This window comes from Aythya marila (assembly GCF_965140915.1).
Source record: "Aythya marila genome assembly, chromosome: 3".
NCBI classification, from domain to species: domain Eukaryota; kingdom Metazoa; phylum Chordata; class Aves; order Anseriformes; family Anatidae; genus Aythya; species Aythya marila.
The window spans coordinates 51502754-51526318 of NC_139044.1; the positions used below are offsets into that span (position 1 = coordinate 51502754).

Here is a 23565-nt window from a genome sequence, read left to right on the forward strand (position 1 = left end):
TTGGGATATTTACCTGTTTGATACTGTTAAGCTGTCACTGATTTAGTTTGTGTTTAATAAATGTCTGATCTTAAAATAGCCCTTTCTATATTAGTTTACTTGCAAGATAAAGCTGTTGATGAGTTTTCAAAATTGTGTTACTGTATTATACCATTTGATTGATATAAACTGAAGAAGGGCAAACTCCAGCCCATAAGCTGATGATGAATGAAAAATAGCTTATATACATATATTTTTACATATATATTCTCCTCCCAAACCCAAGGAAGAAAAATAGTAATATACGGACTCTACATTAAGACACTGTTTTCTGTATGGGTAGTTATAGATGTGCATTTAAATAAGTGGACTTTCTTAAAGACAATTTTCCCTCCTCCTAATAAACATGAAAGCTGGGATATGTTGCATCTCTTAAGAGAAGGAATAGCTTTATGATACATAAAATATGCATAATAAATAAGCAACATTTTAATTATTTCGATGAAAAAGGCAGCAGAGGACAGGGAAAGAGCACCAATAAATTCAGATCTTGAATATCAAAATGTATACTTTTGAGAACACATTACAAACATGAGGCAATAGCTAACTACAATAACATTTCTGCTTTTAAACACACACAATTATTTTGTTAACCAGTAGAGCCGCTGCAGTATAAAGGGAACTCTGGAGAGAGGGGTGTGAAGGAGAACAAAAAAAAAATACATTTGAGCAACTACTGTTTAAATTTCATATTTGATTATCCAAAACAAGAATTGATTTTCACTTACTGTAAAAATCCTTGTATTTTTCATTACCCTAGCAGGTGTTACACTATGGAAACTGCTGAGAACAGAAATAGTTTCTAAACCTCTGAAGGAACATCATTGATTACCAGCAGCTGATAACTCAAAAATGCGCAAAGATGATTCGGTTATGCTGTTGACAAGTTCTAGAATTCTCTCTCTCATTCTGATGTAACTTTTTTGTAAGTCAGTGCAACCAACCACTCACAGCCCCCAGGTGAAACACGCTCGCTGCACTAACAGTGGGGTCAGCAGGGGCAAGCAAGTCTCAGTTTCTCAGCTAGCTGGTATAGACAAGGGAACGGTAAACCTAGCATCTAACACAAAGGGGAAGGACAGTCTTGGAAGGACCAACTGGAAAAGAAAGCATGTAAGATGCACTTTCTTTCCATGTGAACATCAAAGGACTCGGGGATTATGGTCCAAGCCACCATCACACACTCCTGTGAAACCCAAACACACCAGAAAGCACTTGGACATCGCGAACCACAGACCTGGCAAAAGGGGATGCCCACGTCATGACAGAGACAAGAAGAGAACACTCAAAGGCTGGTGAGTAACTTGCTATGGCCAGGAGATAACACAAGATTTTAAAGTTTACTAAATAGGCACGTAATAAATGAACAATTTGCTTAAGCAGAATTGTGCAGTGGTCTATGTATTTAATTGGAGGATTCAGAAAGAAAGTTTATAATACAAAAAAGGCATTATATATACATATACACACAGAGAATATATCTATATGCTTATATAGATAAATCAGTAAACTTGAGTAGTGTCTTTATCGAGAGCATCCTAAGGCATTCAAACATTTTACTGTGACATTGATCCAGCTCAGTATCTTTTTGCTTTGGCTGAGTTAAAGCAAACAGATTAAAAGGTCTGATCTGAAACGCCAAAGATCAATGCCTAAAGGTATCTTGGGTGACAGCAGCATCATCTAAGAACCCACCCACCGCACTATTAGCTAAATCATATTACAAGGAGTCTAAATAAATCACTCCCACTCACAGCTTGGAGCTTTGCAACAGCAGAAGATGTCAGTCTCAAAGTGACTTTCTAGCCATATATTCTATAGATTCTATTACAAATCGAGGATAGAAAAGATACAGCAAGAGGGCCTGCCCTAGGATAGAATGCCACTGAATATCAAATAGTATTTACAGTACAGTAACATGATTATAGAACATTTTATAAATACAAATTACATGTATACAAGGGCACATAGGAGAAAATCATTTTCATGCTTTACAAAGTGAAAGTAATCCGAACTAAAACTTACTGCAGAATTCCACAGCTACTGGTTAGGAGCCTCTCTTCTCAACTGCCAGTACAAAGCAATCCCCATGATGAATCACCAGAGAAATACCCATGTTTTAAGCAGCAGCTCTGAAGAATCTCAACAGACTCGAGAGTGTGAAACGTGACGTTTCAAAACATGGGTAAGGCCTAGTGTGTTGGCAAGTTGTGCCAACGTTTATATAAGTAACTTTCTCTTCTCAGAGAGCTTGGACTGTAACACGCTGCATTTTTGCAAAGAGACGTATAATGTTTTAGCATATGGGTGGCAAAATTCAAACCCAATATTACAACTTCTAGCACAAGGTAACAGAAAATGCTAGAAGCATCAGCCAAAGTCTAAAAATGGGAGGGAGCTCTTCCTTTGTTTCAAAATGGTAAAATAGTCTTTAATATTTCAGTACTTGCACATGTCCATGAAACACTCGATAATTCCTTTTTAATAAAAAACAATTGGCTTTGCCTAAACAGAAGCGTCGTACCTTTGCAGGACCCTTCTGTTTGTTTTTGGTGGTAGTGGTTGGATTTTTTTTGTGTGTTTTGTTTTTTTAAAGCTACCTAGAGACCAGTCATAATGTTCAATTGGAATATAACATAATATAAAGCAGGCAAAGGAGAAATATACTCAGGTAAAAATGCAATTTTAACAGTCAATTTAATGAAGAACTGACATTATTTTCTCTGCAAACTTCACAAATGGCAAGGTAGGTTTCATTAAATTACCTTTAACCAGTAATATATTATACTTTACTCCAAGCAAAGTAGACCAGTTTTACTGGGATACTTACTATGAAGGAAGATAATCTTTAAACGTTTTTTTACATTTAAAACAATCTTTTTTACATAATATATAAAATGGAGTAGCTATACACTGCAGCCATTTTATAATATTTAAGCTAAATGAAATCAATCTGAAAAGCTATTCTGTTTCAACAGCTGTAGAACAGCTAGACAGAACATACATTGCTTTATTAAGCCCATTTTCACTGTAGCAAGCAACTACCTGCTAAAATTTTGTTTGGTTTTGTAACCATCTCATAATCCTAAGCACTTCACAGTAGAGGGGTGACCTTTAAAAGACATATACATGTTTTGTCCTGCTATTAAGTCTGATAAAGAGGGCTGGCAGCATGGAGATGTCTTAACTGCAATTCACTCCTCCCTCGGTTATGTCAACATAAACCATTTTTGGACAACACTGGAAACTGGATTGTTTCAATGAGCACGCCCCACAACAACAAACAACCTCCAGATGCTGCACACCAAGCAGTGTTTCCACTGATCCAGTAACAGTGCAGTCCCAGAGGTGGCTGCACTGGCACAGAGACGCTGAATTGCAGCACAGAAAGCGAACAAGAATGCTGTAGACCAGCTTGGTGAGAAAACTGAATTAGCAAGCTAGTGTCTGCTGCCAGAATAGCTATGAGAGTCATCGTGACAATGCAATAGCACAAAGTAATAATTTAAGAAAGCACTAACGCTTTACATGTGCATTATTACATCTATCCATTGGAATTCAATTCCAAGGATGAAGTGTTTAAAAAGGTAGTGCATTTTATTTATTAATGTGTTAGCTTCAGGGGAGGGAGAGAGAGACAAAGAGAAATAGAAGTGTAATTCTTTCTGCCTCACCTGCAACTCCCCATCTTGTCTTAGAATTTGTTGACAGGGTTACCTGCTCCCAGTAGCCTCAGCAGGCTCATCACCCTCCCACCACGAGACTAAGGGGAAGGCTGCTCACCTGCCGTGGAAAGGTACCGAAAGAGTAACACAGAACGTAACAGACAGCCCCAAGCTCCTACTTCTGTTCTGAACTAGGCTGTGACAGACGGACCACTGAAAACTGTGCTGAGGAAAACAGGCAGCTCAGGTAGGCGGGTGCAGGACATTTCTCCTCGCCACCTGCGTCACCAGGAGGAAACCTGTTAAAACCAAGGGAAAGCGGTCTCCGCAACAACAGTCTCAAAAGCCGTAATTTATACTTTTTTCCTCATTACTTTCTCAATCATACGATAAACTATTCAAAAGTTTAGATTTCAAACTAAAAATTCTAACTAAAGCAGTATTTATTTTTTTTTTAGATTTTATAGTTTGTTTGTATTCAGAAAATTAAACTAATTTGCAGAAAGTATTTTTCCTAAAGCTTGTTTTCTCTTATAACTGTCAGAGAACTGATGAGACAATCATGTTCTTTCTGAGTGAGCAATCCTCCTGCTTTGAGAGTTCCACTCACACACTACACCATTACTAGTCTCAAATTTATGTATTTAATGGAAGACCAATTCTAACGCGTTAATCACTTCATGATGATACTACAGCCAAGAAAATTTCTCATTCCAAAGCCGAGAACTATGCCATTACCGCAGCAGCTGGAAACATTTCAGCAGATAGATGGCTCAGTTTTTCCCAACACTGTGAATAATTAGGCTAAATTCAGTGAGAAATGAGGGTACAGCAGCCTCTTCCCCACCCTTGTTCCAACCCCCCCCCCAAATGTATCAGAAAGCTTTATTAGTGTAAAGTGAATTCTATATTTGGTCAATGCAAAGGAAGAACTGTCATTAAAAAAATTCTGCAACAAAGATTTGTTTTTTAAAATTATTTAGTATATGTACAAATAGATACCAGGCATCATCTTCGGGTGGAAAAAAATAAATCACTATTTCCTATTTTAAGTACTTAGAGTACAGAGAACTGATAATAAAATTCAAGTGATAATTTTTTCACCTAACATCGAATCTCTTCTAAATTAAACAATTAACAATGATGGAATAAATTAATATTTGAGAAAGATTTCCCTGTATTTTGGGGAAACAAAATGTACAGAGAGGGAAAGAGAAGACATAACTTTCTTAGTGTTTCAAAACGAAATAAAGAGCGTGCATATATTCACCCTAGCAATCTTCTCTCAATTCTGTTAGGAGAAGAGACTTTTCAAAAACTCCAGCTGCAAAATAAACCGTTTATTTAGTGTTTACTCCTCTACTAAACATAAACCAGGTCACGATTCTGAACCCCTCTACCTGCTTGTTCTTCATCATCATCATCGTCAGACTGCTGTTCTGAGTTTTGGGAACTACCATACTCATACTCAATGGGCTTTGGGTTGTTGTACGGGTAGCCATTGTCATCAAAAAACCTTCGGAAAGTGAACTCATAAAACGCATGCTCAGGATGTTTTCCGTTTTTGTACCATCCGTTCAGGGTATCATTTACATTGCCTTCCTTATCATCATCGCTCCACAATTTATCTGGATCAACTGGATCAAAGTTTGATGTGTCCGTAGGATGGGCAATTTTGGGAATGTAGAAGGCAGACTGCCGCCGTAGATCACTTGAAAAATCAATAGTCTTAAAAAATGGATGAGCTTTTATTTCATCTGCACCATTTTTGCCTAAACGATCTTCTGGCCCTCGGCAGAGTTTAATAATGAGGTCGGAGGCCTCTGGAGTCAACTTAGCTTGAGGTGGAATATGAAGCGAAGTTTGCCAGTTGATAACCTTTAAAGCAAAGAGATGTCATTTTCTATTTACAATTTAATTAAAAGGAAAAACCACGGGGAAAAAGAAAAGAATAGAATCATTCAGCGTATTTTCAAATGAGAGAGGGCAAATGTAAAGCTGCTTTTTCAGAAACACAAGCAATATTTTGTGTGGAAATTTGGCAAAATCCAGGCAAAACTTATTCATGTTCCGGGTCTAAATAGAGTCTGGCATGAAATATGCCTGCCATAAGCCAACAAGGACATCACAAAGAGCAGTGCCTGGAACCTATAATTAGGCACACAGCTTACAGTCTTAAAAGAGAGTGCAGGAAATTAATTTTTAATTACCTGATGTATTGGAAAGATTAACACATTTAAAGTTAAAAATTTGTAAATTACTTCAAAAATCTGAAGAAAAAAATGAGTTGGTGAAACTATGTTTGGACCAGCTAATATCTTGCAAGCTGAACACCGTTCTGTATAAATGGCACTGCAGAAGACTGCAGTGGTTTCTCTGCAACAGCTGAGGCTCAGGAAGGGAGGGACCAATAGCTCTGAGCTGCCAGAACCCTAAGCAGCCACGGTCACCTGCTGTTCCTCCACGTTTGTAGGCTGAGCACCTATGGATGCTTCACCAAAAGAAATCTGCTGTATGTAAGAAGGCATGGAAGCCACATGGTAGCTGGAAAATGAGAAGGGAAATTAATAACTGGAAGCAGGTGGTGAAGAAAGCGAAAGGGGACACCTGAGATCTGAAATGGGATTTTTGGTTGGCACACTTGCTACGTGGCCAGATAAAAGATACGGGCGTGATTCCTGAAGTCCCTGACGAAGTAAGTGCACCACCACAGTAATGTAACATTTACAATCCTGTTAGTTTACAACATGCTCAGATAAAGCAGCACTCAAGAAAATCACTTTTGATTCCATTATAAATTAGAAAAATAATTTAAATTTCAACCCTGTTTTTCAGCCTGTTGACATGAGATTGTAAAAGTTACCTTCATTTGTGTTTCCAGAGGTGTTTGTGCCAGAAAAGGAGGCTGCCCCACTAACATTTCAAAGAGAATTACTCCAACACTCCACCAGTCACACAGCTGTGTGTAACCTGAAATGAAGTTAAAAAATAGCGAAATATTTTAAAAATGGTAGTCAGAGCCTTAGCCTACATTTAATCTTGTACTTAGGAAAGGTTTGCAGGAAAATTCTATTCAATACTTATATTTCCATATTAGTAACTGCTTATTGTCAAAATATGTACTTGGGGGAAGTGGTCGTGTAAGAAAGATGAAGCTACTACTTGAATACCAGTTACTCTGCAGCGAGATTACAATAAAAAATACCAATAAATGCATTACCAGTTCGTAGCAATACTTCTGGTGCAATATAATTGGGTGTGCCAACAAGGGAATGGGCCAGACAGCGCTGATGCTGACGCGCAGCCCTGCGTTCAAGTGGCTTCAGCCGATCTCCACACCTGCAGTTTGCTGGGTCACCCCACTCATTGCTGAAATCCATGCTGTCCTGGCGTGCGTGGTCACCTATAATTGCATGAGAAAGATGACAAAAATAGAGGAAGATTATTGTAGTACTTAAATGAAGAAAACTTCATACTTGTATTAACATTATAATAAAACCAGAATCTACTTCAATTTCAACATTGGAGAAAAAGATTTGAAAAGGTCTTAGAAGATCAGGATTTTGATTTTTTGCTTACGATACAGACCATCACAGTTTCTGAGTACACTTTTTAAAGTTAATTGTAGCATAATGTTGAGAAATATATCATGTTTGATATTTTCTAAGTTACTTAGAAGCTTAAAATTATTACAACTTATTATACCTGTATAACAACTTATAACTTATTATAACTATAACTTACACTGGCTGTACAAGGTGTCTATTATCTCTCTCTTATACAAAGAGAAAATACAGCACAAAGCATCAACTGACGCTAATTACCAAAAGATTAGATCAATCGTATTTTAAATCTTCAACATTTTCCTATTATTCAGTTTCAATCTCTTCTCTTGAAGAATATAACAACTTTTGCTTCCTCTTCAGCGACTGTGCCAATAGTCTGGCCTAAGAAGCACCGACTAATTTTAAAAAAGTTAAAAGCAATTTAAGAATTGTTTTCAAAACTAAAAACATACCTTCAGAAATTGAAAAGTTAAATTGAGAAGTTAAATTTAGGTTATTACATAATTGATATCACTCATAGAACTGAGACTTTTTTTTGGCTCTTCTTTGTAAACCATTGTTTTAAGTCAAGCAGTTTTGTTTGTTTGTTTGTTTGTTTTTTTAAAAAAAGTCTTAAACCTTCCTCAGAAATCAAGAGTTTACATTAAAAGAAGTACATGAGACACTTGGGGTGAGATTTTCAAGAACAATGAATTTGAAACATCAACCCCACCTTCAAAACAGAACTACTTAGATACCAACCCTACCTATTTGCTACACCTGTGATCTTCTCCCTCCAAGTTTCAGAAACTACTCATGGGACAAACTTAGAGCAGCATAGCTCATTCCTTCTCCCTTAAGGAATCAGTGCTTACCTACGCTCACAAACTCTCCCTAACTAAAGGTTGCTTTTTGTAATCTGAATGGCATGTAGAAGCATTGCTAGTGCTTTACTGTCCACAAAGGAAATGTCTCAGTAATTTTTCTGCTTGTTATTTAGTTCCTTGCAGAGAACAACATGTCAACAACACTAAAAACAAACAAACAAACAACACTTTTGTACTTTTCTTACCACTCTGGTAGTATTTTGAATCATGGGTCCATCGAAAGCCTGTACAGAGCCCGAAGTCAGTCAATTTAATATGACCATCGCGGTCTATCAAAATGTTATCAGGTTTAATATCTCTGTGGATGAAGCCCATTTTATGAACGCTCTCAACTGCGCAGGTCAGTTCTGCTGTGTAGAACCGTGCCAGATTTTCTGGGAAGACACCCATTCTAATTAAGAGACTCATCATATCACCTCCAGGAATGTAGTCCATTACAAAGTACAAATTGTCCTTATCTTGGAATGAATAGTACAGGCGAACCACCCATTCATTATCAGCTTCTGCAAGGATATCCCGCTCAGCTTTAACATGAGCAACTTGATTTCGAAGCAGCACATCTTTTTTTCTCAGAGTTTTTGTCGCGTATAAAGCTTTAGTATCCACTTTTCTTGCTAGGCAAACTTCTCCAAAGGCACCAACTCCCAGGGTTTTGATTTTTACAAACATCGACTTGTCCATTTTAGCTCTTCTTAGCCGAATGTAATTAGACTCTTTCTGGCACAACATTTTCCTCATTTGATCTCGGGCTTCCGGTGACAATCCAACCTGTACAGCAAACAGAATTAAATCCGACGATGAACAGTACTCTTAGTGCTTGGTGATCTTCGTATAATTACAAAGCTTAAGCAAAGCAAACGAAATACTTATATACAGCATGGGAAATAACCCTACAAGGCTTTTTTTTTTTGTTTTGTTTAAATTTACAGATTAGAATTCTATCAAAATGGAAAGGAGTGATAAAAACAAAACGTGATCTATGGGACACTTTCGACAGCAAAATGCATGAGGTGCCATGCACCAGCAGGTTCTTGAGAAGGGAATATGTTCTTGGGGAGAGAAGGGATAAGAAAATAGAAAACTGCCCTCACTTTAGCCAGCAAGACCACGGTATAGGAAGAGGACTGTTAGTATCCCCTTCCTTCTCCATACATTTTCATATTAAGCTCTAGACTTATAAACCAAATGGTTTTCAAACTTCTGAACAAAGCCACCCATCAGACCACCCATCAGATCACCAGCACAACTACTAAGCTTAGAGGTTTGTAAATTATTCATTTCAACACTATGGAGCACTAGTTATCATGGCCTCATAGAGCCAATGGTCTACATTTGGGAATCACTACATCAGTCCGTAAAGTGCTCTGCGTGCTCAATTTTTCATCGATTCTCTGGATTAACAGTGTCATTACTGAGCTAATTCTTCACATACTTTTTTCAGTGTATTCGTCTGAAGATTTTACAGCCGTATTTGAGAACTGCTCCCTGCGAGTTTTTTTTTTTAAAGAAATTATTTCCACTGGTTCTCTTCACTGAAGAAGATCTGCCAGGGATTCTGCCTTTTATTTCCTCTTGAATAAAAGAAAGCCTAAAGAGTTTTCTGACTACTTTTATGTCAAAATTCAGATCTTAGCCATCTTGGAAGACAACGCTGCACCTGCATATCTAGTAAAGGAACACTAAAAATCCCTTAGGTAGTATACGTTGAACAATTTGTATTCTTGCAACTGTTCACTGCTTGTTCAACTTCAACAGAAAAATCACAAATATTTCTGATTTAAGAAGATGTTCTCTTAGATACATGATCAAACTTCACAAACAATCCAGAAGCCTCAAGAAATTCAAATAGTAAACTAGGCTTTTCATAGTACCCTTAGCAAAAAAAAAAAAAAAACACAACAAACTAACAGCTAGCTTTTCAAGCCTTCCTTTGCAGAAGAAAAATACAGCCCTTACAATAAATCTTTTTGATCGTACTTGGCTAAACATTTCAGCTTTTTACAAAATTTACTAATTCCATAATCACTATGAACATGTAGCTGAGAGGACAAGGTACCACCTGAGACTAAAGTAAAAAATGATCTTTCTCATCTTTGGGCCTCACTTCCTCCTCCTATAAAATTGGAATAATTATTTCCTTTGTGAGGTGTCTTACAAACTACTGCAAGTAGTATTACTTGCAGTGTTTTTTTTTTTTTTTTAATCTGAATGGCAGTGTGAAATAACTGCCTCCCCTGATGCCTTACGCAGAGCAAAAGGAAGCCAAGATGTGCAGAGGAGCAGTAAGTAGGTAACCACTAAGCAGTAAGTTAGGTATCCACTAGTCTAGGCCTGTAGAGACTGTATGTTAAAGATGACTCCTTTGCTTAATTTAAAGCCTAACTTGAGACAAAATATATTTTATATTATAAATATAAATATTTTATATAGGGTGTTTAAGGAAAGCTAGACTCGGAGCTTAGGGACATGGTTTAGTGGGTGACATTGGCAGGGGGATGGTTGGACCAGATGATCTTGCAGGTCTTTTCAAACCTTACTGATTCTATATGACTGAAGAAAAAAAAAAAAAAAGGAATGATATCTAGTCTTTTATCTTACAAATCCTTCCAGGATACCATATAATGTTCATTCAGAACACAAACATAACTGTTAGATCACAGAACATTTCTAAGAGGTATCAAAAAAAAAAAAACAAAACAAACAAAAGAACAGATCCAAAAGAGATGCAATTAGGAAAATACAGATGAAATGCTCATCTACTCAAAAAAGATTTAAATAGGGAAGGTTGTCTCAAATCTCAGACAAAACTTGTCATCAAAATCAGACAAGCAGTAGTTAGGACAGGGTAACAAGTAGTTTCAGACCAGACATGGGAAATAGGTTCAGCTCCCTACTCCCAGCCACATACAGCAGGTCTGTGAAACTGCCTTCCGCAACCCCCTGCTGCAGGAATACCCAGGGCAGAGATGCAGTCAAAGGCTTCTCAAGTCTTCTGCAGATAAACACGCTTAAAGCACACTTCAATGCAGAAGAATGGAATCCTGAGGAGTTCAAAATGTCAAGATGACATTCGGAGCCTTGTTAAAGTTCAGACAATGGTGGGTCAGCTGCCCAAGTCCCACGGAAACCATGAAGTCTGCTTCAGGGCCGCCCCACTCGCACACGGACTGAATGCCACTGAGCAGCTATAAAACTAGCAAAGAGCATGGCCTAGGAGGCAACACAACACTAGAAAGAGGGAAATCCAACACAGGAATTAGTCACTGCAAGACAAATACAGTTTCTAAAAACCCTGCAGATTTACAGTCTAGTATCTGCTCTCTAGCTGTCCCATCCAACCAATTTTACTGTGAAAACCAGCCTAAATACTCCAATTTGTCATCTGTTCCCCTAACTCTAGTCTTCACATTTTCCTACGCCATTCATTAAAACAAATGCTCATCTCAAGCTGATCGCTCCCTGCACTGCAGTATCTTCCTAGAACTACTTGCATCTACAGCATCTACCAAAAACTAACTGGTTTTGTCAGCTGAGTAAGTGCTTACGCACATACACCTCCACTTACTTCTAAACGATGCCAGAGCTTCCTGCACTGCTATATAACACCACACAATTTGCTCTTATTTTACTTCCTTCTCATCTTGCTGTGCCTTGGATCATGACTGACTTAGTTTTGCTTTGCAACACAGATATCTAGCATAATACTTGGGCACGAACGTAAGGGAAGTCAATTCACACATTTAAATCAAGTATTTTTGAAAGACATCCACTCCGTTCCCCAGGAACCCTGACAGCATAGAAATGTATCACTTATTCTACAAATACAGCATCCTAGGAAGGTAGGCACTTCTGCTCGGATACATTCTGTTCAGGTTTGTTTCGTTTTTCCCTTTCAAAATTTTCTCCCCTGTTGGTAGGGAGAAAGAATTTGATACTTGATTAATCCTCTTAAACTTCTTGAGAATATGTAATGGACAAGTTTCCCTTTCTCCTTCTCATGAAGACCTGAAATATACTTCACTATTTTAGGAATTTTCTCCTATAACCTGATGAAATAGGAGAGGCCTGCTGCAGCATAATACCTCATTTCCTCTCCTTCAGTCTTCAGTTAAACATACCAGCTTTAAATCTAGTGTAAATATTGTAAAATGCCTTTTCTTATATAAAAAACATTCACTAGGGTGCTTTAAATGTACAAGAAAATTTATAATCGGTGCCTTCATTTAAGTAAGACTTACGCTTCTGATACTATGGAATAACACAGTAAGAAGGGAAAGTGAAGTCTGCAAGTCAACATTAATTACAATCTTACTTTTAAGTACTCAAAAATAGTCAAAATAAAATTCATGCTTAATTTTGATGCAGGATTGCATGCAGAGACCTCTAAAAAGGGATCATGCTATTCTTAACAATAAATACTGTTGCTCCAAAATCTTACTTGCCTACACAGGGATGGAGGCTACAGAGTTCAGGAAAGCTTCCCACACCTTACCAGTTTAAACCAGCTGTTAGTGGAAGTGAAAAGGAAAGAGAAAAAACTAAGAGTAAAGATCTAGAAAAAGAGTTCCAGGAAGAAATCTTGCTAACATTTACATATCTCATGATTAACCAAATGCTTATAAAACACTACAGCTTACAGTAAGAATTTTCAGAGTAAGAAAACACAGATAAAAAGCAGCATTTCAAGAAAGTGGCATAAGGCAAATACATTCTCTCATAAATTTAAAGGTACATCATAGTTATGTCAAATTTTCAGCTACAATTGTTACAAATATATGAAGTAATACAGCTCAAATCTCCATTTCTGTAAGTCTTAATAGCACTATTTGTTTTTTACTTTTGAAATTTAACAGGTACGTATCAGCTCCGGTTTTTACACAAAATCTCAGGAAATGGACCTCTGACTTCATGTGGGCACAAAGAAATTGATTTTACATGTTGATGTCTGTTTTTTATTGCCCATTCAATTACACCTTGTTTAAACAGACACCCTCCCAGCCTGGATTACAAAATACTCTGGCAAACTGTACCATGTCTCTCTCGTTCTAGAAATGTAACTTCTGATTACTGTTTTTTCGGATGTGAAGTTAGAAAACCCTCTCACCAGAGGGAACAAACTGCAGGAGGAATGATTGTTTGGGTGACTGCATAAAGGCATTAGCCTTCCCCATTACTCGTCCCTGCTGTGCTACTTGTACTTGCAGTGTTTATTTAAATACATATCATTAAAACACTGCTCACTCAAAAATTAGGATCGTACAGAATCCATAACAAAAAGCTCTGAGTCATACAGTTATCTCAGTTCATATAAAAATTATTTTGCTTCTTCTGCCTTACTATACATGAGCCATACGAGCTATGTTTAGACAAAAATCTTACTTTAAAAAATTAATTTATAAGAAGACAACGAAGCATGTAAATAAAGCAATGAAGAATTTGCCACATCTGAAACACAGAAACTAAAAAGAGACTTCAACAGCATGCTTATGCCACAAGGTTCTATTTATCTGTACTATTTAAACATCCTACCACTAAGACATTTCTTAAAATTCATACCGGAGCAATTCTAGTCAGAGACTTAGGAGAAAGAGTTTACCCGCATCATTTCATTCTCCAGTTGTTTTTTCCGATGTAAACGCTGCTGGTGTGACTTGAGTATATTCTCCACGTGCTGCTCCATGAAGAATTTAAAGGCCTGAGGGGAATAACTTTGAATGCGAGACTCTCGTCGCTCTTCATCTTTCTTGTTTTTCCTAACGGGGACAGGTGATGTTGTGATTTGTTTCTTTTCTTTGTCTGCTGAATCGACACATTCGTAACTCTTCTCATTCTCTTCCTCCTTCGGTAAAATCGGTGGCTCCTCTTTGCCGAGCTTGGGCCCTGCCTCGTACGGATGGACAGCCGGACTCTGGTGTAACAAGTGTTTCGGGTAAGGTGGGGGGGGACCCTGGTAATTTGGAGCCTCTGCGACAGGTGCCATAACTGCCAGGTTTGCAGAGGGGCTCTCGGAGAACGGGATGCTCTGCACAGCCTGCACGGGTTGCGGCATCCAGGAGGGGTGAGTGGGCGCCAGGGCCGTCTGCAGCTCCGGCTTTAACACGCGCATGCTCTTCACTGGCTGCTGAATGGGAGCTGGTGTTATAGCTGTCACCGTCGTCGCCGAAGGCTGCGAGCTGCTGGAGTGGCTCTGCCTGCTTCCGTGATGGTTGTTGAAAGAATTGGAGCGCACGGGAACGTTGGGCTGCCAGGCGGGGATTTCGTGCCCGCTGCCAGGTGACGACTGGGGTTGCACCGGAGGAGGCTGCGGCCAGGAGGCCGGTATTCCGGCTACGTTTGTGTTATAAAGTTCCATGTTGTGACTGTTTCTGTTTGGCACCATCATCGCCTGAGGAATATTTCCATTAGTGTACGCTGAAGGAGGAGCAGATCCTCCTGCCTGCATCTGTAGTGCTGTAGGACTCTGCCTGTTGGTTGGGTTCATAGGGTAGGGGGGTGGCTGGCGACTCACTGAGTTCCCAGACACGACGTTCTGGTGAACCATGAACTCGGCCTGACAATTACCGTTCTGCATTCCAGCCCTTCCTGAGGGAAAGCTAAACTTGCTGTTGGCTGAACTCTGCATGATTATGGGTTGCCTGCCAATGGGGACAGCGCTCATGCCTCTCTGACCCTGCCCGGCAGAATTCAGGGCTGGAGGATTCATCGGTGGAGGCGGGTAACCATCCTGCCACGCTGCGGGTGGCACCGGGGAGATGCGGGTGATCACGTACTCCATGTTCCCAGAGTACCGCTTGGTCTGGGAGCTGGGCTCCCAGGAGGGAGGCGGAGGAGTTGTCCCCCTCGGAGGGGGCGTCTGTCCTCGAGGAGGCGGGGGCGGAGGAGTGACGCTCCTTATCTGGGGCAGAGGCGGGGGGTTCACTCTCTGCCCGTTGCCAGGATGAGCCTGAGCAAACGCTGCGATGCCGGATCCAGACAGCGGCCTTCCTACGTCAGGCTGAGAGCTGGGGCTTTCCGAGCGGTACACCACAGCGTCTCCCAGCGCCGGGCCGTGCCTCTGAGGGACCAGCGACTCCTTCGAACCCTTCCAGCTCTGCTTGCGGTTAACCGACTGCTGCACAGCCCCTGCTCGCACAAAAAGAGAACACAGCATTTGTGTTATTAGAAATTATTTCTGCCTACTGTTTGGTATTTTGTTCTTCAGCATTAATCGCTACAGAAACGTGATGGGAATTCTCAGACGTTGCATAACCCGACGTATTTCATGGAAAATGTACTTCTATCTAATAATACATAGCATGCTATGGTAATATGCTCAGTACAGAGTACAAGAGCAAAGAAGTTCAATGAAACTGTATTGCAGGAATTTTTATAGACATTAAGAATCACTTTTCTGAAGACATATCTTGCTGCAAATGTTGATGCATTCATAATTTCTCGTTGAGGAAAATATGGTAATATGTAATACAGCACATGATGGATTTTTTTAATCATGAACACAAACAACACCCAGAAGAGCTCTTCAGGACAAACACAGAACAACAACAGCATGGAAAAATACTTCTAGTCATGCTGCTATTCGTTCCAGAGTGACGCCTATAACAGATTAAGTGTTCCTCAACTAAAAATTAACTGAATTCTGAAAAAGCAAACTGCCCATTTAAACCCTTGTCTGCAATACAGCTCATCCAAACTTAACCAAATTTTGCAATCGAGGAATATATTCAGGTAATCGAATTTTAAAGTTAATGTCTATATTGGTAAAAGTTCTGCGTGGAGGCAAGAATTTAAACTGAGAGCAAAACTTACAGAATAAAGCTTTACAAAATATTTACTTTGCAGATCTTATTTCGCTTGTCATGCAAAATACTACATATGAAACTGATAGCTCATGCAGTCTTATGGTGCTTTTTAGCATGTGATTAGCAAGACATTTGTAAACACTATAATCATGGAAAGTTTCTGGATTGTCAGTAAAAGAACATGTTAATTATCCTAACTTTGTGAATAATAATGAAAATTAAAGCTAAATGGTAGCATTTAGCTAGCTGCTTCATACAAGCACCAACTAAGTCCACTTCACGGGGTAAATGAAAATAAATGCTATACTTTGCTACTCCTGACCACCAATTTTTCCTCACACCTATGCTGTCAATTTGAAGTGTGACTTCACAGAGCCAGCTGTTCATCATTCAACTTTTAAGTCAAATACAAGTTCAGTGTTCCTGCTGCATCTGGAAAGTACAGCTTGTTTAGGTCTACAATTCTAAAATCTGGTATAAAAGAAAGGCAATAACATTTATTAAAGTGTGTTTGCATGTTAAGAAAGCAGTAATGGCAAGTGGCAAAATTCTGACTCTTGCTACTAAACTCCAGTCTGTTCCCTAGCATCTATTATAAAGTCTGCCTTAAAAAAAACATACAGGCAAAATCTGGAACCAAGCAGAAAATGAAGCGGGGGGGGATCTTGAACTGGGACATACTAAAATACAAATATTGGACCATATGATATATAAATACACAGTTATATATACATATACATAATGCACTTCCTCACGCAGCAGCACTAAGGTCAGAATTCAGTGCTCACCACTCATTTCTAGAAGGGATGTGACTGAGAAAAAACATGAGCATCACACCAACTATGGGCAAAAAGGACTAAAACGATACCTGAATGTCATTCCTTAGATAGAATACTTGGATACAACACTAAAAGCATGCAGTTATAAAAAGAAAGGCTGACACATTCACACCAAACACACCTATCTTCCAGAAATATTCCAGAATTTAGACTATTTTTAAAAGGGAAAACCTGTATCTCAGCACCTCTTCTCTTCCACTGGGGGCACGTGAAGGAGGAATTTGCTATTCTATATTTTTTTTTTTACCTGTAGTAATACATGTAGTGAGTTACTGAACGGATATACCTACCTGGTGGTTTCATACCTGCGTTTACAGGTCTTGCTGCTGCTGCAACCATCTGTTCCCGACGAGGATCCTGGTAGCTCATTTTACTAATAAACTCGATGGCTGCTTCTATACTACGGTTGTTAGTTTGTCTAAGAGCTTGTATAACCATATCCTAAAAGAAAAATTAAATATAAAAAATAAGTTACGAGAAAATGGCAAGACGACCAAAAATCATGAGGATTTAACCATATATCCTCCAGTAATTTTAACAGGGTATATTTTTTAATTGAGAGAAATCAATAATGAACTAAAAATGCTTTCTTCACAACAGATCCTCCAAAAAAATCAACAGTCTGGATCTTCAGGAAGAAAAAGTTAGCTTTGTGGTGGATTTAGGCTCCGTGTTCTTAGAGATCCAAACAGAAGTTTTGGACAGCCAGCCAATGCCCTAGACTTAACCACACTGCCTTTAGTGACTTGCTCTGGTCTGACTTTGTCAGCTGAAAGCCATCAGTTCATGTTACATCTGAACAGGTCACCAGCATCCAAGGGGATGTGCTTACTACCAAAAATCAATGGGAAACCCAGCAGGGCTCAGAAGGGAAGTGGTCAGTATCGATTTCAAATTCAAACCCACGTTGATACTTTCACCACACCTGTGCACATTTTTGACAATGCAAACATACACACGGCCTTCAGAAACAAATCAGAACCCATAAAAGGATTTTAAAACAAATACATCAAGAGAGTAAGACTGCCTCAGTGTTTACAGACCAGCTGATATTGTTGAATAAACGTACACAACCAGCAGTACTTTAAAAGATGAAATTTAAGTTCCCTTCTCCACTAACCAGAGAACCAGAGGAAGAGCCAGCCAAGGGATCTCTCCCTGCTCTGCCCGAAGAACAAAATCAACCCTGGACCTATGTGACATGGAGTATTTCATGTCTTGAAGAGTGCCTAAAAACATATGAGGAATGAACTTGAATCTCACCAAGTCAGAAAGATTCCCTGTAAACAATTTAAGATTTGTCTTGTTTTGTTAAAAAACACACACAATGAACCACATTTTCCCATAATTTTATTACTCTATGTGTCATTTCAGCTTTAACCCCAAATGCTACTTACTATTATATAGAAGGGCTGGGGAGGAACAACCAAAACTTCAATGATATTCAATGTATGAAGAAAAAAAGGGGGGAGGGAACAAAATCTTTGTGTTTCCAAACTTCAGTTGGTGACTGAGCCTACAATATGGCAACGACCTTCCTCTCATAGTAGATGGATTAGTCTCTACAGAAAGCCCCTGGTAACCTACCAGAGATCCGATCCTTAAAGAGGTCTACATGTAACCTGCTAAATCCCACACATACCCAACTTAAGTCGGAAACAGCCCAGATCAGCCAACTGCAAGCAGCTAACACACCCCTGCTAAAATCCATTCCAGCAAACTATCCCAGCTCACAATACACCTTCATTCCAGTCCTACTTTCTGTCTCACCCCCTACCACACCCCCAAAAATTCCAAATGCAAAGGATCCAACAGAAATACCAACTTGAGGTGCTTTCCATCCAGCCACATGCCATTCTGCAGTTTGCCAGTGACCGCAGGATCATTCTGAAAAAGCGGGCTTGAGAACTGAACTACTGCAGTCACTGCACTGCTGAAGAGGCAACCCCTGTTGTGGCACTGGGCTTTTTGCCCTTGGAAGACAGGTTAAAGAAAAAAAAAAAAAAAGGCAAACCACCTGCTTTTGTACTCAGGTCTAGAGAGAAGGAATGAAAACAGGCATACTTTACGTTGATGTTAAAATCTCAATAAAAACACAGGAGCAATAAGTACATTAATTTTATATTACTGGAAACCACATTTCAGACTCCTTTCACTTATTAGGATGAACAGAAGTTTAGTTAATAATTACTAGCACTACAAATATTACTAATATATAGTCAATAAAAACTAAATAATTACCTACTGCCTGTTTTTTATAACAGTAATTGCAGATTACTTATGTCTAACACTCTCAAGAGCTACGATCTCTACATTTTTTCATGAATATACTGCAGAGAAGACACCCTGCAACTGTATTTGTTATTTTAGCTGTATTTAATAACTGTATTTCTCATTTTAGCTGTATCTGACAAAGCATATAGCAACAATAGCCATTTTTTTCTTTACAAAATTGGACCTTCAGTTAACTATAGATGTGAAAAGCTCATTAAAATTAATTTCTGAAAGATTTGTTCACATTTTATCAACCTATTTTTACCGCACGCAATTTCAAACTCCGTGCAATAAGAGGCAAAAATGTTCTAATGTTCCCATTCTCTCTGCCTAAAATGATACAAGTAACTAAAACAATCTATCCCTACCATGTAAAAACACATTGCACAAGGTGCTAAAAAAAAAAAAAAAAAAAAAAAAGACAAAACTTTATCTTCTGTAACCTTCTGTTCCTCTTCTTCATCCCTGTTTCATTAAGTCCTAATTACTATTTCACCTAGTCCTAATTCACTTCATATTAACAGTTTTACTAAATCCTGATTAGAAACCTACCCGATTTTCTAAAACCTATTTTGCTTCTCCTATGTTGTTTAAACATCCCGTGATCAACAACCCCCCAACATGCACTGGTAGTTTATAGTTGCAGAACACTACATCTTGAAAATAAAAAGTTTCACCTCATCGAAGCCAGCAGCTTGTAAGTCTTGCAGCATTTGACGATTCACTTCTGATGTTCCTTTGACAGCTGAGGTTGTTTCGTTCGCAAAAGGCAGAAGAGAGTTTCTGATCTCCTGCAAAACTTTATGATACGTTACAAATTTGGGGGGATTTCGGCCTTGTCTGGGATCTTCAGATGACATTTTCCCCATGCTGTGATCAGCCTTAGCAGCATCTGAGGGTTTAGGTAAGTTCCTGAGGCTCTCTCGTATTTCCTGTAGCATCTGCTGGCTGCTGCCAGTATAGTTACTGGCAGGAAAAGTCTTAGGCCTCATTTGTCTATAACCTTCTGGTTTCTCACTTCTCTTCATGAAAACATGTATATATGCAACCTTCCTGAGGACTCGCGCGCACACCGTCTCCAGAAGGGCTGGATGGCAGTCTCAGAGCTCGCGAAGGCCGCGACCGTTCACCGCTGAAACCGGGCTCCTGGCGGTGCTGCAGCCTGCCCCAACCCAGCAGAGCCGTCCTGTCAAGGAAACACAACAAATTCCTGTTACACACCCACTGGGGAAAGTTCACGGCGCAGCGCCGGTAGCAGGGAAAGGTCCACACGCAGCAGGGCCATCATCAGCCACGTTCCCTCCATCAGCACTCTCGGGAGCTGCAGGAGCCTGGTCTTGTACCATCTTCCATTTAACTCTGCCTCAGGCCCCTGTTTTCTCCGGCTGTCACAGGCTCTCAGCTTGAGCCTTCTCGATCCGGTCTCACTCACTTTGTTAGCAGTTATGTAATGTTTTTTGTGCGAAGGGAGATGGCAGCAGGCGGATAAAAGCAAACTAAAAAACACTCAGACTTTCTCACTGTAATTGTTTAACAACTCAGGCATTAAATTCACTGAGAGCATAACTGTGACATTTGGTAAAGGAAACAGAAAATTCTGCCAAAACCAAATAACTTTAGCATTTTGAAGGGACTGACTCATCAGGGAAAGAACCCTGTGCTCCGCAGCGAACTACGGTCTCTGCAGTTGTGCCGTGCTTTTGCCTGACCTGTAACTGGGACGGTAAAAGGTACGGCAACCAAGGTGACACCCTGAAGAAGTTACAGAGCCTTTGCTTCTTTAGAGTATCGCGGAATAAGCCTTTTATAGTCTCTACTGCTCCACTGAGGTGGATCATGTACGAAAGACAGCACAAGATACAAAAATTACATTCTCTAGCACTATCTTTTTTCCACGGGCAACTAGAAGAAAAGCTTAACTCACACTGCTCTGTCACTACAACGTCATGTCCAAGAGAAGCAATACAAAAGCATTCGCATTTTCTTGTTTCCATTTCTTAACGCGTTAAAATGTCGTTTTCCCAGTTTTCTGATGATTCTTTTTGTGGAGCCAGCTGCACCCACAAGCTTTCTTTGTCCCATGGTAGGTGTGAAACTTTACCTAAATGGAATTTGGTACTGATACTAAAGTTTTTTTCCTGCAGTCTGCTAACAGGCAATTCTTCAGCACTCACAGAATACAGAAGAAATTATCAAACATCTAAGGGACTTTTAATAATAAACAGTGAAGTTTTGGTCAAAGCTTTAAGAAACCTATTCAGATGAAAGCACATCATGAGAGCAGTTGAAACATAACTTAATTTTGGCCACTTTCAAGATCATTTTCAAAACATGCAATATTTAAGACCACATTGAAAAATACTTGGCTAGAAACATTTTTTTGCTTGGGATGTTCTTTTCTATCCAATAGACCTGCTTCAAAAAGAAACATGTTGGATACACAAGTGTGGGGATACATGCTACTAATGCTTAAAAGAATCACCACCTCCAGAAAAGTGAAACCTCTAGCATAAGCTCATCCCACAACATAGAACAACAGAGCTTAGTAATTTAGATTACTTGTTCAAATTAAGAACAACCACTAGTTCATCAATGGCAGGGTTATCTAGCTAAAACAGTTGGTATCCACCTTGTGTCGGACAAATTCCAAACGAGAGAAGAAAGAAACGTCCACGCACAAGTTACTCTTTTTATCAAGCTCCAATGGCCTGGAATTCTGGAGGCAACACTTGTTTAGCACCCATGTATTTTACCAAATTTCATTTGGTGTTTCATCACATACTTTATGGCTACCCCAACGGTAGCTGAGATAAACGAATGCAACACCCATAAAATATCTCAAGGTTAAATTAAGAGGGCACTTAACCCATAAATCCAAAGACCACAGCTCTACCACCGAGGTAGAGCGTGTAGGTCATCTTGTGCTTCGATGCCTTTCTGTGCAAAAACGAGTTAGCTGTATTTCTTTTTACAGTGCTCTGAGAAGTTGAAGACAAGAGGTTCTGTGTTTGACAACTATTATTTTGCTGGCAGCGGCAGCACAACAGGATATGCGCGAAGCAGTCCTGGAAAATAAAGCTGCACTTTCACGTAGCAGAAGCAAAGGTTTGCCAGTGCAAAGCGGCCAGGCTGCTTATCTGCCAGCACTTACCTGAGCCAGCACAATTGTCTGTAAGGCCACGCAGTGTCAGTCAGGCTGGGGAACTCACCCAGATAAACACTAACTTTTTTTTTCCATGGGTTGTTTCTTTGATGGCAGCATTGGGTAAAAACAGTTAGACGTGTACGTGAAGCTACAGCCGTAATGGCTCAGGAAGCCAGTTAATCTGGCCTCCAGTTTAATGAAGAAAGAGAAAGCCGGTATTTATTACCACCGACTGCAGTTCACCTTGCTTTACATATGAACCTCAAAATTCAAAGGTCATCTGCTCTTACAGATGCTTGCATTCATTTTAAAAGGAGAAAATCTCAAGTGGTCAGTAGGAGACCCCCTCGGTTGTGTACCTCCAGCCAGCGAGCACGAACTCCAGCCCAGGTATTCTCCCTGTAGCTGCGTTGGTAAATGTAAACGATACGTGCTTGGTAATGCCGATATTTCCACTCATCAAGTTCTCCGCTTCCCTAAACTAACTGAAGAATTGTTAGTCCTTTTAGGAATTTAGGGTATTTTCCTCTATAGGTCAAACTACTAGGGAAAAAAAAAAAAAAAATGCCTTTTTAGAGTATAATCACAGAAAACTCAACTTGAATGAAAACACACCCCGGGTGCACACAACTGTCAGCGCCTTTTAGTCTCTTCTGGGGAAAAAATATAAAAACTAGACAGCTTTGTGGCAGGTTTGGGACGTTTCACATCTATTTTTAACCCATTTAAGCATTCCTACGTCCAGCCGAGTTACGAGCATCACCCTGTAACCGTTTGATCCCTCTCCCCGTCCCTCCTCTAATCTCTTATTTTACCATAACCTCACTGAAGCCTTTACCGCCGAGGGCAGCAGGAAGGGCAGGAGCGCGGGGGCTGCGGACCGGCTCCGTCTGAGGGGCTCAGCCCGCGCCCCCGCTGCCCTGGGGCTGCCCCCAGCGCCCAGCGCCCCCCGGGCAGGGCCGCGCCCGGCCCCGGCCCCGGCCGCCTCACGGCGCTGCCCGCGCCCCGCCCGCGCCCCCGGGCCCTCTCCCCGCCGCCGGCCGGAGCCGGAGCCGGGCCTCGGCGGCCTCCCGCCGCCCCCGCGCCTACCTGCGGCCAGAAGGCGGCGGCGGCAGCGCCCCGGGGCCCGCAGCCCGGCCCCGAGCCGTCGGCGCTGCCGGCAGCGGCTCCGCTCCGCCGCCCTCCTGCCCGCCCGCCGCCGCCGCCACCGCCGGGCCCCGCTCAGTTCGGCGCCGCCATTTTGTCGGGGGCTGCGGCGCGGCGCGGCCCGGATGTGGGCTCCTCCCGGCCGCCACCGCGCCGCCGCCGCTCCCCGCGCGGCGCCGCCTCAGCTCCCCTCGCCTCACAGCGCCCCAGGGAGCGGGCGGGGACG

The 23565-nt window shown here is 40.6% G+C and overlaps 1 protein-coding gene across 2 annotated transcripts; it reads right to left on the reverse strand.

The window, feature by feature from the left end:
* Positions 1-4567: 4567 nt before the first annotated feature.
* LATS1 (large tumor suppressor kinase 1) lies at positions 4568-23465 on the reverse strand. 2 transcript variants are annotated; one of them, XM_082756091.1, is made up of 8 exons: positions 23283-23465; positions 19726-20234; positions 17080-17215; positions 13733-15258; positions 8322-8904; positions 6925-7107; positions 6568-6674; positions 4568-5582 (listed from the first exon to the last, which is right to left on the reverse strand). In XM_082756091.1, exons 2-8 carry the CDS (start codon positions 20074-20076, stop codon positions 5067-5069), a joined length of 3402 nt encoding a protein of 1133 aa, XP_082612217.1. In that variant the 5' UTR covers positions 20077-20234; positions 23283-23465; the 3' UTR covers positions 4568-5066. The 2 variants fall into 2 exon arrangements, with proteins under 2 accessions (XP_082612217.1, XP_082612216.1); XM_082756090.1 differs by having other exon boundaries at positions 4569-5582; positions 17065-17215.
* Between the last annotated feature and the right edge of the window lie 100 nt (positions 23466-23565).

What these genes read in the sequence shown, in the direction of transcription:
- LATS1 (XM_082756090.1), bottom strand. Translation starts at nt 20,076, where the DNA reads ATGAAGAGAAGTGAGAAACCAGAAGGTTATAGACAAATGAGGCCTAAG. An exon ending in AAGCTGCTGGCTTCGATGAG is followed by an intron (nt 17,216 to 19,725) that starts GTGAAACTTTTT and finishes TTTTTCTTTTAG; the next exon opens with GATATGGTTATACAAGCTCT. An exon ending in TGGAGAATGAAATGATGCGG is followed by an intron (nt 8,905 to 13,732) that starts GTAAACTCTTTC and finishes TTTGCTGTACAG; the next exon opens with GTTGGATTGTCACCGGAAGC.